Raw genomic sequence first — 18538 nt, forward strand, 5'->3', positions numbered from 1 at the left:
ATCTGTTGCTAAAGAGCTTTAACAATACTATCCTCTCGTTCCGAATTGTTCAGGCACTCAGGTACTGCGGCGGCATTTGCAGTGTATGCTGCATGTGTATTCATAATTTGAGGCGGCTGGCTAGCGTCTTGCTCTTGGCTGCTGGTGCTATCTTCCTTATTCTGCACTACATCAAAGCTGGCTGCGTTATCGGCGACAGAATCGCTGGTCGCAGACTTATTTGAATTCATAAGTAAACGAGGACTTCTACTTGGTGGCGTGCGCTCTGTCATCATACGAAATTAACTCCCAAAATGCCTGACTTTCGTCGAAGATGGGAGCACGAAAATTCACGAAATGCAAAATGAATATAGGACGCGAAATAAAGATGTTGATTCTTCAGAGACTGCAAAAATTAAACTCACACATTTGTTATGCATTGCATCGCATTGCGTGGATTTATATTGTTTATTTCTGTGTAAGAAGAAATGACATATATTTATTAAGGGTACAGATTAATGTCACAGCAGTTTTTTATAATTCACTTACCGCGGTTCCGTCTCTATCGGCTTTGAATCAACAAATGTCAATTCGAAAAGGAATCGTGTTTCACACAGTTGCCACATGACAAAATTACAAGGTTCAAAAAATACTTAAGAGTTAGACACAGTGTTGCATTAAGGAATCGTTCAATGACACCCCATGCAACTCCAAACTAGAATAAGGATCTTAGGTTAATTAAAAAATTAGGTTAGATAACTAGTTAAATGAGTAGAATAGTTGAGAGAAAAATGACACGATTAAGACGAAATTTAGAATTAAGACTTTGAGTAGAATAAAAAATATAATAATGTAAAAAGGATATGGCTAAGACGAATTTTAGAATCAAGACTTTGAATTGTACAAAGTCACTATTATAACGTGAGTATGGGTAATAAACCATTAGTGGACTAATGTATTAATCTAATCCGTGGATGGATCACCGATGGACACTTCAAGTTAATTCATGTGGTAAATTTGGAACGATACGAACTGGCAACAAATCGGCTCGAGTAGTCAATAACAACCTTAAACGAAACAACAGCATCTACATAGGTACTACTATTCCAGCTAGGCAGAATCCGCACATGTTTAAACGAACTAAGAGGTCACGAGGCGGCTAGATTAAAACGATCTATTAACTGGATTGGGTCAGCTTGGAATGGATTGCTGGCTCACCTGATGCTACGGACTGAGATGAGGTCCTCCGAAATGAAACACCCTTAATAAAAATAACAAGCAGCAGTACAAGGTGAATGATGAAATTTTTAAGAAAACTTATCAGTTATGGCAGAGGCTCAATGGCATTGTGGTCGCCCCCAATGACGTGACAAGAGAAACTTTTTATTTATTTATTCAATCAAATGGAATACAAATCCTTACTGACTAAAGCAAAGGAGCGTAAATACTACCTAAAGTAATTTAGCAGGACACAACGTACTGCTCCAAATGAGAGCGATGGATCATATTCCGAAAGCTCATTTAGCTCAGAGAGGGTCTAAAAAGAGGCGTGAATTTCACATAGTGGGATTTCGGAAATCCCAAATAAAATAATGAAGCACACCGCAAGTTATGAGACGGAAAATTTAAAGATAACTTCTCCAAAAGCGTAGAGCAATCGACAGTGCCTTCCACTATTTTAGCCACAAAAGAGGCAGCGAGGAATGAACGCCCACTATTTAACGAGTTTAAGCCAAGGAGTTGACAACGAGATGCATACGGGGGTACAGGCTCCAAAAACCTCAGGGAACGCAAGGCAAATTTTATAAAAAAATTTTGAATCCTTTCAATCCTTGTATAGACGGACTGATAGGGTCGCCAAATGAAGGACGCGTATTCTTACCAAGATATCACCAAAGTAACATACAGAAGCTTAAGGGTATAGGGATACCTAAACGACCGATTATTACGCTGAACAAAAGCGAGCATAGCATAAGCTTTGGAAATAACGTAATTAATATGAGTTGAGAAGGTTAGTTTTGAGTCAAAGTATACTCCTAAATCTTTAACCTCAATGACAGATCTAAGATCATAACCGCCAATATTATACTTGGTTTGAAAAGGAAGAAGCTTTCTGGTGAAAGTAGAATATGAGCACTTACTAACGTTCACTGATAAACAATTAAGAGAGTACCATGAGTGTAGGCTATCGAGCTCAGATTGCAACAATATGGCGTCTTGTGAGTTTTTTATCACTGAGTAAATCTTGAGGTCATCAGCACATAATAAATACTTAGACGACAGAAAGCATGACCCAACATCGTTTATGAATAGGACAAATAAGAGAGGACCCAAGATACTACCTTGAGGGACACGGGAAGTGGCAACAAAATGATTGGAAAGTATATTATCGATGGCAACTGTACAATACCTGTTGAAAAGGTAGGAACGAATCCATTCAAGGAAAGTTGAATGGAAACCGAAACGCGATAACTTATTGATTAAAACCTTGTGCGAAACCCTATCAAAAGCCTTTGAAAAGTCTGTGTATACTGCGTCAACTTGGAGACCCGTCTGCAACGCAGCAACACAATCCTCCATGAAAGTAGCAAGGTTAGTAACAGTTGGCCTGCCACTTACAAAGCCGTGCTGATACGGGCTGATCAAGCTTTTAACTGCAAACTTAAGCCTCTGTTTCACAACCGACTCAAAAACTTTTGGAACAGTAGCCGATTTTGATATAGGCCGTTTGAGCATAGCACATGAAAGGCCATCCGAATCCGATTTAAAGGAGTGCTTTAATAAAATATGGCTTCTTCCACGTCACTATCAGAAACATGTAGAGCGCCAAAATTAAGGGCAGAATCTGAAATAGGGTAATTTTCAAAAACCATATCAGTATCACAGCCATAATTAGAGAAAAAAACTCTGCAAAGAGATTGGCTACCTCGACGGGAGTATTAGCCTGCTTATCATTAAAGAAGACTGAAGATGGCATACTTGATTTGGTATTCTTAGATTTTAAAAAACTCCAAAATGCTTTGGGGTTATTTTTGATATTAACTTCATTTTTCCTAGTAAACCTATTATAAAGAATCTTTTCTAAAGAATTAAACCTCTTAAGGCAGTACTGATATTTTACCAAGACAGATTGGCGCCTGGTTGCTTTAAAACTTTTAAAAAGCCTACTGTCAGCAAAATAAAGGACGGCACCAATTTATGTTAAATATAAAATAAGATTTAAAACTTTATTGACTTATTTGAGGACGAGTTTTACGACGAACACGGAATAATATAATTATTAAAACGAATTTGATAAAGTTATTGGTGATGGTGCGCCTGACGGCGATTGTTGTTGGTGTTGTTTCCAATTAGTTCGCTTATGCACTCGCTGCTTGCTGACAAAATGAAAGTATTTCTTTGCTCATGCAAAGGCCTTTTGCATATTCCGCCTTTTCCCATTCTTCGTTAAAACAATTAAACATTACACGGTTGCACTGATGTACTAGTGTTGTACAACGACATCCCACTCACCGGTGAATCCTGTGGGGGATTCACTAACTCGTAAAGCGGCTAGCTTAGTTGCTGATCGACAAATTAACCCGGAACTTGTGCGCACTTCCGCACTTCTCACTTGACCATCTTTGGCGACAAACACCTCCGTGATCATACCTCGCTCCCACTGGGTTCTGGGTCGCGCAGAGTCGCCTATGATAACCAATTGACCTGGTTGTAGTGGCGTTGCTTCAGTTCTCCATTTGGAACGTAGAAGAAGTTGCGGTAAGTATTCGACTGTCCATCTCTTCCACAGACGATCTTTCAAGTTCTGTGCTATGCGCCATTGCTTGCGGAGGCATACCTTTTCGTCAACTGGACTCGGCGTTTGGGTTGAATTAAGGCATCCCAACAAAAAAATGGTTAGGCGTCAGTGGCTCCTCATCTTGCGGCGATACGGCTAACTCGGTCAGGGGGCGGCTAGTAATTATATTTTCCGCCTCTATCAAGACGCTACGAAAGGTTTCTAACCGTGGTGATTCTTGTTGCAATACCCGCTGCAATAGCCGTTTGACGCACTGCACGAGGCGCTCCCAGCAACCCCCTGCGGACGGGTTGCCGGGCAATTGAATACCCACTCGATGTTGCGACGTGCCATCTCACCCTCTATGCGACCAAAATCGAACATACGCTCTTCTGCCTTAAGCTCCTTCTGGGCGCCAACGAAATTCGTTCCATTGTCGCTTCGAATTCTTATTGGTACTCCTCGGCGGTTGACGAAATTACGGAGGCACAAAATAAATGCGTCTGTAGAAAGGTCTTCTGCAATCTCCAAATGTGCGGCTCTTGTTCGTGAGGCACGTAAACAAACTCACCCATCGCTTCTCTTTTCTTCGGCCAATTGTGACATAAAACGGTCGGCAGTTGACCCATGAGTGGTATAGCTGGCTTGGCGCTGTTGTAGATACATACATTACAATTTCTCTTCACCGACTTGAGCAAGGCACGCGCTCGAGGCACCCAACATTTTTGTCTCATCTCGTTTATGGTTAGGCTCTCGTTCTGGTGATGAAGCCGGCAATGGTATTGCTTTACAATCAGCCGTGTGACATAATGTGTTTGAGGCAGAATAACCGGGCGTCTAGCTGCGATTGGCAGGCAGTAGGCGGCGTCAATTCTCCCGTTCACTTTCAGCAAACCATCGTCATCTATAAACGGCGTTAGTTGGTACAAAAAACTCGACTTCGGTAGGCACTTCTTCTGCTTGATGGCATGGATTTCATCCGAAAACGACTCAAATTGAACTTGACGAAGTATTTTCATTTCGGTTTTGGCGAGCTCTGCGGAGTTTAGTTCTCCACTTCTGCGAACTTCAGACTTAGCGTTGCTTCGTCTGCGACGTTTAATGTCGTGGGAATCCAGCGCCATTGATCTGACGATGTAGTGCTTAGTATTTCGGCCACACGATATGCGACGAACTGCTTGTAGTCTCGACGTGTTGAACGAATCCAAAGTATGTCGGTTTTGGAATCGCTCCAAAATGTAGTGCTGCTCACACGAAAATCATGGCATCGTTCTAATGACTCCTTCAGACGGCAACCCAGAACTGCAGCTTGTAGCTCCAGACGTGGTATAGTCGTACCCTTAAGTGGCGCACACCTTGACTTTGCGCACACCATAGCGACGTCGATCTTGTCTCCTTTCTTTATTCGAAGATACGCCACAGCGGCATAGGCCAGAGAGCTGGCATCGACAAAAATATGCAGCTGTATCTCCTCTGCTACCGGTAACATTAAAGAGTAACATCTTGGCACCGAAAGATGCTTAACTGACTGGATGTTGCTCCACCACTTTGACCACTGCTGCGCTAATTCATATGGCATCGCTTCATCCCACTGGACCCGTTGCTTCCACATTGCTTGCACCAGTGATTTTATACATATCGTAACGTTTGCCAAGAGACCAAACGGATCGTACATGGACATGGCTATGCCCAACAATTCGCGCTTGGTTGGAGGTCGTGTACCATCAATAACATCGTGAGTAATTTTGTGGAATTTAAACTAAAATTCAAGACCATCGTTAGCAGTGTTCGAAAACATACCCAGAACTTTTTCCATTGTTGCTTGACGCTCCATTCTTATGATTTGCTTGTTGGCAGATGAACCTTCACCATTCAGCTTCTGTTGAACTAGTTTGTCGTTGAATATAAAATCGCGGTGCTTGAAGGATGCAGCGGCGTTGATTTTGACAGCTTCGTTGATGACCTCAATAGCTTCTTCGGCACTATTAAAACTCATGACCATATCGTCGACATATGTATTTTCAATAACAGCTCGTGCACCCCTTGGCATCGTAGACATGAACTTGATGGCGTTGGTATTTTTAACGTGCTCCGCACAGCACGGCGAACAAATAGCTCCAAAAATCATTGACGACATTTTATAAATACGTATAGGCTCGGACGTGTTGCCATCTCACCACAGAAATCGTTGTGACTCTTGATCGGCCTCCAGAATTTGTACTCGCGAGAACATCTCCTGGATGTCACCGGCCACAGCGACGACACCCTGACGAAACTTGTGGATGATAGCTATCAGTGGCTGAGCTTGCTCCGAACCCTTCAGCAACACAGAATTAAGCGAAATACCATTTGTAGCGGCGGCTGCGTCAAAAACGATGCGGAGTTTTTGCGGCTTGTGTGGATTCACAACACCAAAGTGAGGGAGGTACCAAGTTCTTGGTCCTTCCACGGCGGCTTAATCAGGCGTCATATGCTTCGCATATCCTTTGTCGAGGTACTTCGCGACTTCCCTCTTGTAGTTTTCCACGAAAACTGCATCTCTCTGCATTCGCGACTCGATGTTAAGTAGGCGGTGCTTGGCCATTGCATAGCTTGGCGGCATAATGACCGAGTCCTCCCGCCATAACAGGCCAACTTCATACCTCTGACCGAGGTCCCTTGTTGTTTCCGCCAATATTTTTCTGGCGCGTTGGTTTTCGTTCGACTCCAAGACGACTTGACTGTTGACACCAAAATTTTCTGTAGCAAAATAATCCCCCACTAGCTTATTTAATTGCTTCAATGCGTCTGACTTGCGAACATGAAGAACTTGAGGGACGGCAACGCTTTCTTGGCGGTGAGGTCCATATACGACCCAACCCAACTTTGTGTTGATGGCGACTGGTTGGTCATATCGGGCTGCGACTGTTTTGACGGGCACACTTAAGTGACAATTATCCATACCCAGCAGTAAAACTGGTTTGGCATCGACGTAGTTACGCACAGGCAATTCTTTTAAGTGCACGTATTTAAACTTATCGAGCGATTGCCTCGGCAGATTAAGGCTTTTTATCGTATGCACATCTTTCAGAAAATAGTTGTTACCATTCACCCCTCTCACATCACATGACACTGGCCTTGAGTTCTCTGTTGTTTGGCTGTCACCGTACCATTGCAGGGTAAGTGGCTTAACACGTCCTCTCAACCTCAGCCGTGTGGCGACCTCTTCCTCCAGTAGAGACACAGATGACCCCTCGTCAAACATAGCATACACGTTCACACTACCATGCGGGCCAGACAATATTACCGGCAAAATTTTAAATAGGCTGACTTCACTTTCTTGGCGAGAGTTGAGGATGCGTTCCCGGTCGGCAGTTGGCTGTGACTACGGATGATTGTCTTGATGCAGCAACTGATGATGCATACGCTTGCAACCATTGATGGCGCATGCTTTACGACGACGGCAATCAGATAACCCATGACCTGCTTGTAGACAACCGAAACAAAGGCGGTGTTGTTTGACAAGCAACCACTTGGCTGCGCAATCATTTGATTTAAATTTACGGCAATCAGTTAAGACGTGCGACTGATCACAACACAAACATACAGACTGCTCCCCACTGCTTTGTAAGACTCGACGTGCCGGAACTCCACTTGACGCAAACTGACGACTGCTACCGGATCGGTGACGCGACGATGGCAACGACGCTTGGCTGTAACGCAGAGAAATTTCAACTACCCCAGGCATGATTGACACGACCTTGGCCAAGTTGCTCAACCAATCTGCAAATATGTCTACTGTAGGAAACGGCTTAATGTTGACAGCATGCTTGCTCCACTCATATTGTTTCGACGGCGGCAGCTTCGAGATCAGTTGCTCTAGAAGTGTAGGGTTCATAAGATGGTGCTCACATTGCGCCGATTTGAAAAACGCGGCTATGTTGCGAACTCGATTGGAAAACTCCAGAACCTGATCTAGGCGGTTGTCGTGAATTGTAGGAAACTGTTGAACTTTTTGTAGTTGCGCACGTATTAACAAATCGTGCCGACCAAAATTGAATTCGAGCTCCTTCATTACTTTGGGCACATCGTCAGGATATATGAGCATGGACATGACTGCTCGTTTGGCATTGCCTTGCAGCGCTTTCTGCAATCGCATGAGATTTTGCCTGTTATTATAGCCGAACTCTGCTGTAGTGTCCACATAATTGGCCGAAAATAATGGCCAATCTTCCGGACTGCCATCGAAAGTTGGCAAAGGGTATAGCTTGGCGGCTGAACCCTCGACAAACTGCAATGCATTTGTTGGCAACGGCACTGGCGGCTGTACTACGGCAATTGTTGTACTGCTTGAGGAAACTGTTGAACTGGCGGCTGTACTTCACACGTTGGTGCGGTGGCATTGGCTGAATCCATTTCCATTCGCAGACGGAGCTGCTGAACTTCTGCTTGGCTACGGCTGGTTTCGTTACGCAACTCTTCAACACTTGCACGTACTGACGCAATGCTAGCAACCAAGGTGGCCAACGCATCGCCTCCGACGTTGGCTTGTGGTTGCGCCATAGCGTCTTGGGCTCCAATGTTGACTGCGGTGGCATCTGCGTCCGAATCGGAGTTGCTAGCATCACCATCAGCGGCAGCTGGGGTTTCGTTTGTCTGGCTTCTAGTGAGCATTTTCGATTTGTATAATGCAGAAGATTCGAGAAGTTAGGTTAGCGCAACTAACACCCTTTGCAAAAACGTACGTGCAGTTGTACGTCCAACTGTATTTTAAAAAATGTTCAAATGTGTCTGTAGGCCTCGTAGATTATTCGCGAAAAACCTATGACCAAGATCAACACGCTGTGCCCAAAAAACGTACGTGCAGCTGTACGTCCAACTGTATATTTTTACAAAATCCGCTTAAACTGTATCAGATGACAAGCGGTACTCTTCCAGCAAAACGGCACCTCCAATGCAACGTTCAGCAACTCGTCCAAATAACACACAAAACACACACGATCAGTGTTGCCATTTTAGCCGTTTTCCGGCTAGATTTAGCCGGTTGCGATAGCAAACAGCCGGAAAAATTTCGATTTAGCCGGAAGCCGATTTGTTAGCCGTTTTGCAGAAAAAAATTAGCCGTTTTTAGCCGATTTTGCAATTGCCTTGTTTTCTTAAATTTCAAATATGTATATATGTTTCCATTTTTGACTAAGCGACCCAAAATCTGTTAGAAATGGCTACTAGCCTTATCGTGGAGAAAATTTTCATGTCAGGCAGGGTTGTATGAGATTGGGCCGATTTCGCTTATTTTTATTTTAAACGAAGAAGGGATTTTCTTCATAAAATGTTTGTTATAAATGTCTTAATTTTAAGTGTGAAGTTTTATTCGCAAACTTAGAAAATAAGAAATTGTTTCACTGTTAAGACACTTAAGATGCGTTTGTTTGGATATAATGCCAACAAACAGAATAAATGTTACATGTAGATATTGTCTTCCCAGATAGCGCATATTCAATTCTGCCTAAATTACAAAACATCATTTTTGCCCACTCCCAAAGGTTTAAGGTAAGGGAAAAATTGATATTTTCAAGCACTATGTACACATATGTATTTTTTTAAACAAACTTTTTTGCTGAGACCTTTGTTAAATTCCAAAAACCGAATGCCAACTTGAATTAAAGGAACCAACACTGAAGTGAGTCAAAATGAAAATACAAGAGCACAAATTTTTATGTAAAGCAAAACTCTCTGGGAATCCTACGAGACATCTGCCGGTCATATGACCGGTCATCCAAATGGGAGATCTGCAGTCTTTTGGCATCATATTTTACATCAGAATTGAAGGGATTTCTGAAAAATCTGACCAGTTCTTTTGTTAACTGTGATTTTGCATCCCTTGTCAATATATGGCCTTGGTTGATGTTAACTTAAGGTCGTTGTTTTACTGCCTTAAAATTGAAGGAAAATTTTTACAGCGTTTCTTATGTGTTTTGGTATCTATTTGAGTGTATTGAGAATCGGTCAGTCTGAAAATGCCTTGTAGGGAAGACAATAGGTTTGTTCGTCGAAAATCCAGCGAGAATTATCACTCAAAATATCAGATAGTAAGAAAAAATGCTCCCAAATTCTCTCTCATGTAGAGAAACTTGCAATTTTCTGTACGAACGCAAATTTGCAAGTTTTTCTGCCAGCTAGTGTCCACGGTTGCATTTCAAACAAAATAAATTTGTATAGAATTTTTAAAATTCTTTCAGAGGGGCAAAAAACAGGTTTTACGTGTATATATCTTGTTCGTCCGACTTTCTTCAACATACATTTTAGCCGTTTTTAGCCGGTTTTATTTGCCAATTTAGCCGGTTCGTCCAAAAAGTTCTGGCAACACTGCACACGATGGCAGCGAGCATAAGCGTAATTGGAAAACTTTTTGTCAGCAAAATAAAGGACGGCACCAATTTATGTTAAATATAAAATAAGATTTAAAACTTTATTGACTTATTTGAGGACGAGTTTTACGACGAACACGGAATAATATAATTATTTAAACGAATTTGATAAAGTTATTGGTGATGGTGCGGCTGACGGCGATTGTTGTTGGTGTTGTTTCCAATTAGTTCGTTTATGCACTCGCTGCTTGCTGACAAAATGAAAGTGTTTCTTTGCTCATGCAAAGGCGGGTATTTATCCGAAGTCCTTTTGCATATTCCACCTTTTCCCATTCTTCGTTAAATCAATTAAACATTACACGGTTGCACTGATGTACTAGTGTTGTGCAACGACACCTACCTTTGCGATTTTTAAGTCGCTTGAGCTCCTTATTGTATCAAGGTAACCTGTACGTCTTCTTTGTAACAGTTGGTACGAATTCTATACACGCATCATATACACAGTTTTTAAATATTTGAAATGCAGCATAAACTTCCATATTATTCAATATATGTTCCCAATCAAATTCTTGCAGACGGTTATTCAGAAGGTCAAAATTCCATGAACTAAAATTGAAAATTGATCGGCTTCTCTCATGAGGAACAGTAGCGTAGACATAACATTGAATGTCAACTTCTATGGGAGTATGAAGAGTATTTGCATGTGTCATCGGGGATGGACATTCGAATACCCAATAACTAACATTATTAAATATAAGATCTAAAATACGCTTAAGTTTATTTACAACACCATTAATTTGTAGTAGACCAATACTTAAGAAGCTATCAGTTGCGTATATCGACGAGGAGTTATTAAAGCTTTTCCAAGAGACATTACTTAAATTAAAATCACCGAGCACACACAGGTGATGATCGCGAATCCCAGAACTGAGATGCAAGACCTTGTCAACATGAGCCTTATGTAAGTCGTAGCAACTATTCGGCGGAATGTAAGAGGCACATACAAAGATATGTTCAGAGGAACACCGCACCTTCACGCAGAGTTGATCGAGAATCAAGTCCTTAATTTGAAGTTGGACTAGTGTCGTGGAAAATCTACGCTGAACTGCAATCAGTACTCCTCTACCTCTGGACAGCCCAGACCTGTTTTCATCACGTTCCTTTCGGTAAACATTGTATAACTCAGGATCGAAGAATTCCGAGTCAAAGAAATTAGGTGTTAACCAGCTCTCAACGAAAACAAAAATATAAAACTCCAGATGGGAGCTTAATCTGCGGACTATATCAGCTTTTGTTCTCATTCCGGAAACATTTTGGAAGTATGATTTTACTAAGTGCAGCCCCACTAGTACTATCAACTGGCTTACCATGAACAATTAGTTTATCACGGGTATTTTTTTGCTGAAGACGCCGAAAAGGGCGAACCGATACATTTGTAGGCCAAAGCTCTACACTAAGCATCCTTTCAGACCATGATTCAGAGACACCAAGTTTAAAATTTATATGCTTCAAAGACTCAGTACTAGTATCTTTTTTTTACAAAACTGTAGCAAGATACTAAACTCTTCGGTATGCCAGAATGCCTAACACCATAATTGATAATGTTATCTGCTGTAACAGAAGGCGAAAATGACGACAAATGTAGCCACTTAGTATGAGCAACAACTTGAAGTTCAGAGTTGACATTGGATCCAATAACGACGTTTCATTCTATTACCATTCTTCTTTTTCTCATCATCATTTGATTTGGGTAACTGGCCTTTATTTTCTGTAGCATTAGCCACATCAGCGGTAACTTCGCCTATTGTAGAGGGTGCCAGCGCGGTGTTAGCATACACGGCCTTAACAGGGCCAGCCACCGATTGACGAGTATTTGTACTCTCCACTTGCATGGGTGAATGAAAAGAAGTACCAGCATTGCTTTCTAACGCATGTGTACACCCCGTTTGCATGGGTGACTGTGAAGCAGTGTCAGCATTGTTTTCTAAAGTATAAACAGCATTGGTAGGTGCCAGCGCGAAGTTATTAGACAGAGCGATAACAGAGTCAGCCGTCAGCTGACGAGTGTGTGTACTTCTACCTTGCAGGGCGGAATGTATGTTAGTATCAGCAGACGCACATTGAGAGACACCGCTGTCAACTATCGGAGTGACAGGGAATGCAGAAACCAAGTGAGAACGAGAGGTACTTGTTAAAGGAGAAAATGAAAAAAGATCCACATCCACAGAGGAACCGCAGTTATTGACACTTTTGTTGTTGATAGACGTCAAAACATTATTATAGCAAGCAACTGCATTTTTGCGGGCACTTATTTCAGCAGTTAATGAGTCAGTGCTTGCAGAATTATTGTTGCGATTTGCATTGCTTACATAAATTAAATTAATTTGATTTTTGATGGTATGAATTTGCGAGGGCAAATCCTTAAACTTCATCTCGAATGTACTCATAATAGAATCCAATCCGATTTTGTGCGCGGCAAGCACTGCATCAATAGCTCTACAGATTTTCTCCGGCGCATTTAAACAATCACTGCACAAGTAGCGAATGTGAACATTGCTTCGAAACAATTTTATATCATAGTCCGTGATCCCTCCTATGCAACACACACGATGAAAACGTTTTTTACAATATCCACCACCAGGCACACCTGTGCAACCAGTCCGTGGAAAGGCTTTATCGCATTTCCCACAAAAATTCTCCATAATAAAAACGAAAGAAAAGCAGATGAAAGGAGCAGCGAAAAACACGTCCAAACATAAGGGCAGATCAAACGTAACTTGGACATAATTTCTCAAGAAGTCCAGCATAAAATCTTGATCCTGAATGAAGATGTCAACGAACTGATCCGTGATTGTTGTTAGAAGCCATTGAATATAGCAAACCATCGATCTACACCAACAAAACACTCCTCTTATACGTGTTGTCCCTACCAAAGTTAACAGAAACTAGATTTAATCACCTGAGCGCAAGAGCCAACATACAGAACGGCGACCGAGTGGAATTGGCATATCAAACAACCCCGACCAATAAACATAAGACACTCGACATCAAGGAACACTGCTTGCAACTATCTGCTACCATGATCTGCGAAGGGAAATCACTCGATCTGGTAACAGAATCTACTTGTCTGACTCGTCTTCTCAAGGGAGGACAAACAAGTTGTACTTACGCCACCTGTAACGATTCCACTGTTGAAATCATCAAGGATGATACCATTTTCCTTGACAATTTTATAGAGATTGTAAAATCAGGTAACAGATCAAATACACTTAATGGTTCTTATATCCTCCAGAGGGACAATGTGATCGTGGCAATCAATAGCAAGAACTACTCGAGTACTAGTATATCAGGAGTACAGGTGCTTTCACCAATCTTGGCCAGCGGCACTAACCGCAGTGTTGCAATGAATCTTAATGTAATACAAGGGATGACAGCTCATAATATAAACCTCGTGGGATACCTCAAAGAAAAACCCAATTTATTCGCATTCACCGAAGGCTTGGTGTTAGTCATACTTATGTTATTCCATTGGCATATTTGGAGAAGGATTACGGCGAAGATACACCTACCTGCATTGAACATTGACAACAAGGCTAATTCAAAAACCGAGGAACGTCCATCTAATCTGCGGGACGCAGATTTTTAAAGAGGGAGGAGTTAACACATCCGCCGTCACCCAACATGTTGCATTCCCACAGTCCAGCAATACACGTGCGCCATGTCAGCATAATTATGGTTCACAACATAATTGACATCCTACACCTTTGTCAAGGCCAAGTGCATTTCATGATATCATGCAATAGCAATATTGCGCAACGCTATCAGACACCTATGCGAACCGTCGGCCATAGTATGTAACTCTGGCTAATGCTTACGCAACCATTAGTATAACGGAGCCAATGCATTAGGCACTTCAGCGGTGTCAGCATAATTTCATTTCACACGGTTGTGAAATCAGTGTATAGCACATTCCAAGCTATCTGTGGGAATTCAAGGCCAAGGCGGCTAACTGACGTCGCGTATGTCTGGATTTAGAACAGCGGCAGCGGAACAGGCTATAAAGAGCGGCAGAACTTGGAGCAGCGGCAGTTTCATCGCGGTGTTACTATTGTAAATTAGGCTTATTTATTTATGTCAATAAAGTGCTTCTATTATAATGTCCAAATTATCTCTTTCAATTCCAGGGCAAGTTGGCCCTTTAATTTTTTAGTTATTCAGGACCTTCAGTCCTTAACCTACATTTACATATGAATGCGAACAAAATGATGAAGACAAAAAGATCCGAAGAGACTCTGAGACATGGAGCGATTTTCTCAATAACACTTGCTAGAGAGAGAATAGGCTGGAAGATTCTCCCTTTTGTCTACACCCACCCAACATGCTAACCTATGTGGGAAATTCGGCATCGGTTAATTCTACGAATAGTTATCTATTTTATCTCAGCAAATCATGCTCCTACATTTCGTCACTAACCAAATAAATTTATAAGTCCATAATTTTCTTAATTTAACTAAGCTCACATTTTATTATCAAAAAACCAAAATATTCATTAATTTCTTAGAAACAATGTAGCCTAAAAAATGTTAAACGCCTAATGAAACATTAACAGTTAAAGCTAAATACCTACAAATTATATAATATTTTAAACCATCTTATTCGATATCTTTAGTATATCAATCAATTTACGTATCCAACATTTAAATTTACTTAGCTAACATGGCCATCACCACCGAAGACTAAAACGAGCTTGTTCGACCGAAATCGAAAAACGACTGGCTGCATCTACATTTGAGTATAAAACCACGACGCCACCTTCGGTGGATTTGGTTTTTCATAGTAATGAAATGAATTTATCTTTATACTAGCTAACCGTCATGAACGTACGAATTGGAATGTTAATCTATTAAAAAAAGAAATTAATGTTTTTCACTTACATATGCGTGTAAATACATTCAGTTACTCCATCGATGCGGCGTTGGGCCCAGCGACGACGATGTAGCAGTTTTGATAACGTCCAACCTGTTGCATTCCGAATAAGCTCGACAGTGCTGCTGCAAGGTTGTTTTCCGTTTTTTTTTCTTTGCTTTGCGACGATCTAACAATTACAAGCTCGAATAGGTTCGATTGCGGCTAAAAAAATAAACTTTTACAATCGTCTACTTCACATACACATGCAGGCAGGTATACCTATACATATACATGATAAAACGCCTACGCGAATGTTACCAACTTGCGCCTATTCTTCCTTTATGAAGATGACCAGTTAACTTCAGTTGAAATACGAAAATTAATTCTTACTTCAAACTTACATTAATCCTTATCTAACACTATAATTAGTAGATATTATAGATTTATTTTTTTTTCTGGACTTTACATTAAAAAAATATATACATATCTTAATCACGACCAGTGCTGCCGTTTGGTAATTTTCGAGCGAAGTGAAAACACATTAAAAGTAAAGTGTTTCGAAGTGACTTGGATAGAAAAGTGAAGTGATTATCGAAGTGACGACTTCCAAGCATAATTAGGGGTGTGGGATATTTTAGGTTTAGGTTATTTATCAGCTGATTGGTTAATCGATAATATATTTATCACAATAAAAGCAATTTTTAACCGTTATCAATTTATAAATTATTGTGTTCCTGTGCAAATATCTTTCCTGTGCTGCAATATCTTTAAAATCACAATGTCTCAAACGCTGAGGAAAGAAAATTTAACAACCCTATTCCGGTTTTGCAATAGAATGACAATTGATCATCCTTCATTGTCGTGATTTTGTTCATGTCGTTGCACGTTGGCATTCCTAACAAAAAATTAAAAGCGAAAAGCTTTTGTCAACTAACCATGCATGGTGAAAAGTTCATTGTTGTAGAAAAAGCTCGTCAACGCTATTATTTGTAAAAAAAATATGAGCGGTGAAACACCAGAAAAGTGAGTATTTGTGTGAAATAGATAAATTCGTATATCCGTAGCAAAGTGGAAAGATGTAAATTTTGTACATTTGCATACATACACATGTATGTATTTATATCTTTCATTTATGCATGAATACATTTGCTTACACACATTATTTCGCAGACATTAGCGGCGTGGAAGAATCAGCTACACTGCAGAGTACGAAAAGTGCATGTGGATGTAATTGGAACAGGTGGGGGACCACGGACGGCAGACACCTCTTATTTTTTTCACAAATTTATTAAATCGTTGCACTTTTTATATCAACACAAACTTGTTTTTGCCTTGTCACCTGCCCAAAAGGTCATGACAATAAAAATGACAATTGGCATAATTCGAGCTTTTGAATTTTGCTGCGAATACCAAAAAGCTGCAATTGTCATTTTTATATCAATTGTCTTCGCGGTGAGTTTTGTCAGTGTGGCGGAATAGGGCTGTAAAATTACAGTTCGTTGATGAAAATCACACTAAAAAAAATTAATCGATTATCGATTCACAGCAACAATGTCATCAACAGTTACACAGCAATAACGGGATTACCAGATTCACTTAAATGTTTCCTTTTTGCTGTAAAATTGAAGATGTATGAAAACTAAAATAAGATTGTTATTTTCGTCAAATATTTACTAAATAATTATGAAACTTTAACCCCCTATTCCCTTCTGTGCGCTTTACATCTCTACATGTGAAAATGAAAATCAAAATGACTTCTTCCAAATAACCGATGCCACATTGGACATTTATCAGGCGTCTTTTTAGTAGCTTTTTGCGAAAAGTTGCTTTGCCATACTTATCATTATAAGGATTTTAGCAAAAGTTTGTTGATTTTAGTTAAATAAATGATTTTTTTTTTCAAAGCAATTTATCAGAACTTAGCCCTCGAAGATCAGGAAACAAGTCCAAATGAAATTTAACAACAATACTTTCGTTTTGCAAAGATATTTTATTGTAAAAGTATAAAAGAAAAGTTGCTGTACAAAAATGCGTCTGGTACAATAAATGAGCTTGTCTGAAGTGAAGTAACATCAGAGTTGCGTTGAGTATTTGTACGCAAATGTCAAATACAAAAACAGGTGCGTTCACAGTTTCGATTAAATTATTCAATATTTCACCGCCTCTTAATTTAATAGAAACTGATTTTCATATTTACATGTAATTTCCGACTATTAAAGACTAATGAATTCATTAAAATTTACGTTAGACATTAAGGCAAACAAAATTCAAATCATCAAATAATAAAGCAAATACATTAAGTCAAAATTAACTTTTTACGATGCTGAAGAAAGGAGTTTCTGCCAAGTCCCTTAGTCATGATGTCCGCGAGTTGCTCATCTGTTGGTTTGTATTGAAGTTGAACTTCACCATTCGCAATGACTTCAGTAATGAATTTGTATTTTATATCAAGATGCTTCATTCGTTTTCTTTCTTTCGGCTCATTGGCGATTTTAATGCATGACTTCTTCAAATATTACTACTGGCTCATCGTATTTTATGCTTAATTCACGAAGTATCTTTCGAATCCATTTGAGCTCACAAATTGCTTCAGCCAATGCTTTATACTCAGCTTCTGTTGACGATAAGCTGACTATTGGTTGCTTTCCTGATGCCCAGCTGACCGTGTTTCCAAACAATTTGAACACGTATCCCGATGTTGATTTTCCATCATTCTTGTCACCTCCCCAATCTGCATCGCTGAATCCAATCAATGTTTGCGCTGCATCATTCTTTCAATAAACCAATTTCAGATCCAAAGTTCCACGGATGTACCGCAAAATACGTTTTGCATGATTAAAATGAGTTTCATTGAAACAACTTTGAAAACGACTGAAATATCCAGTGGCAGCACACAAATCAGGCCTTGTCGTAACGGTTGCATAAATTAAACAGCCAATTAATTCTCGATACGGATGGCTTGTGCAGTTTTTATCGCCTGGTTCCAAATGCAAACTCTTTTCCATTGGTGTTGCTTTTGGATTGCAATCTTGCATATTGAACTTTTTGCAAGACCTTCTCTAAGTACTTTGACTGACTCAAAACGATAATTCGGTTTTTCATATTTTGTTCTATGCACATGCCGAGAAATGTACCTTCCTTTCCCATGTCAGTCATTTCAAATTCCTTTGACAACAATTTTTTCACATCATTTATTGTTTTCATGTCGCTGCAAAACACCAGTATGTCATCAACGTACAGCAAACATAAATCAGGATCTCATTTTGCTTCTTCACGTAAACGCAGCGATCAGATTCATATTGTTTGAATCCAATTAGAATCATAAACTCGTTGAACCTTTCGTTCCAGGCACGCGATGCCTGCTTCAAACCATAAATTGCTCGATTCACGTGAAACCACGCAAGGCGCGCTTTGTACTTATCGATTTCCCCGTCAGATTTTCGCCTTAGCTTGAACACCCATTTGTTTGTAATTGCCTTACGGTTCTTTGGTAAGTCACAAACTGTCCAGGTACAATTTTTCATCA

At 40.3% G+C, this 18538-nt stretch overlaps 2 protein-coding genes across 2 annotated transcripts; both read right to left on the minus strand.

Moving 5' to 3' along the window:
- Window positions 1–4802: 4802 nt before the first annotated feature.
- Window positions 4803–5759, minus strand: LOC118736096. Its single transcript, XM_036466200.1, has 2 exons — window positions 5565–5759; window positions 4803–5516 (listed from the first exon to the last, which is right to left on the minus strand). The coding sequence occupies exons 1-2, from the start codon at window positions 5757–5759 to the stop codon at window positions 4803–4805; spliced, it is 909 nt and encodes a 302-aa protein (XP_036322093.1).
- A 1362-nt stretch (window positions 5760–7121) lies between these two features.
- Window positions 7122–8410, minus strand: LOC118736097. Its single transcript, XM_036466201.1, has 2 exons — window positions 8124–8410; window positions 7122–8082 (listed from the first exon to the last, which is right to left on the minus strand). Exons 1-2 carry the CDS (start codon window positions 8408–8410, stop codon window positions 7122–7124), a joined length of 1248 nt encoding a protein of 415 aa, XP_036322094.1.
- Window positions 8411–18538: the final 10128 nt, after the last annotated feature.

This window comes from Rhagoletis pomonella, unplaced genomic scaffold, assembly GCF_013731165.1.
Source record: "Rhagoletis pomonella isolate Grant_MI unplaced genomic scaffold, Rhpom_1.0 Rhpom_scaffold_00003, whole genome shotgun sequence".
NCBI classification, from domain to species: Eukaryota; Metazoa; Arthropoda; class Insecta; order Diptera; family Tephritidae; genus Rhagoletis; species Rhagoletis pomonella.

Coding starts and splice junctions, on each gene's coding strand:
- LOC118736097 (XM_036466201.1), bottom strand. CDS start 8,410: ATGCTCACTAGAAGCCAGACAAACGAAACCCCAGCTGCCGCTGATGGT. Junction 8,083..8,123: donor GCCAATGCCACCGCACCAAC/GTGTGAAGTACA, acceptor TTCCTCAAGCAG/TACAACAATTGCCGTAGTAC.
- LOC118736096 (XM_036466200.1), bottom strand. CDS start 5,759: ATGGTCATGAGTTTTAATAGTGCCGAAGAAGCTATTGAGGTCATCAAC. Junction 5,517..5,564: donor GTCAAGCAACAATGGAAAAA/GTTCTGGGTATG, acceptor CTTGAATTTTAG/TTTAAATTCCACAAAATTAC.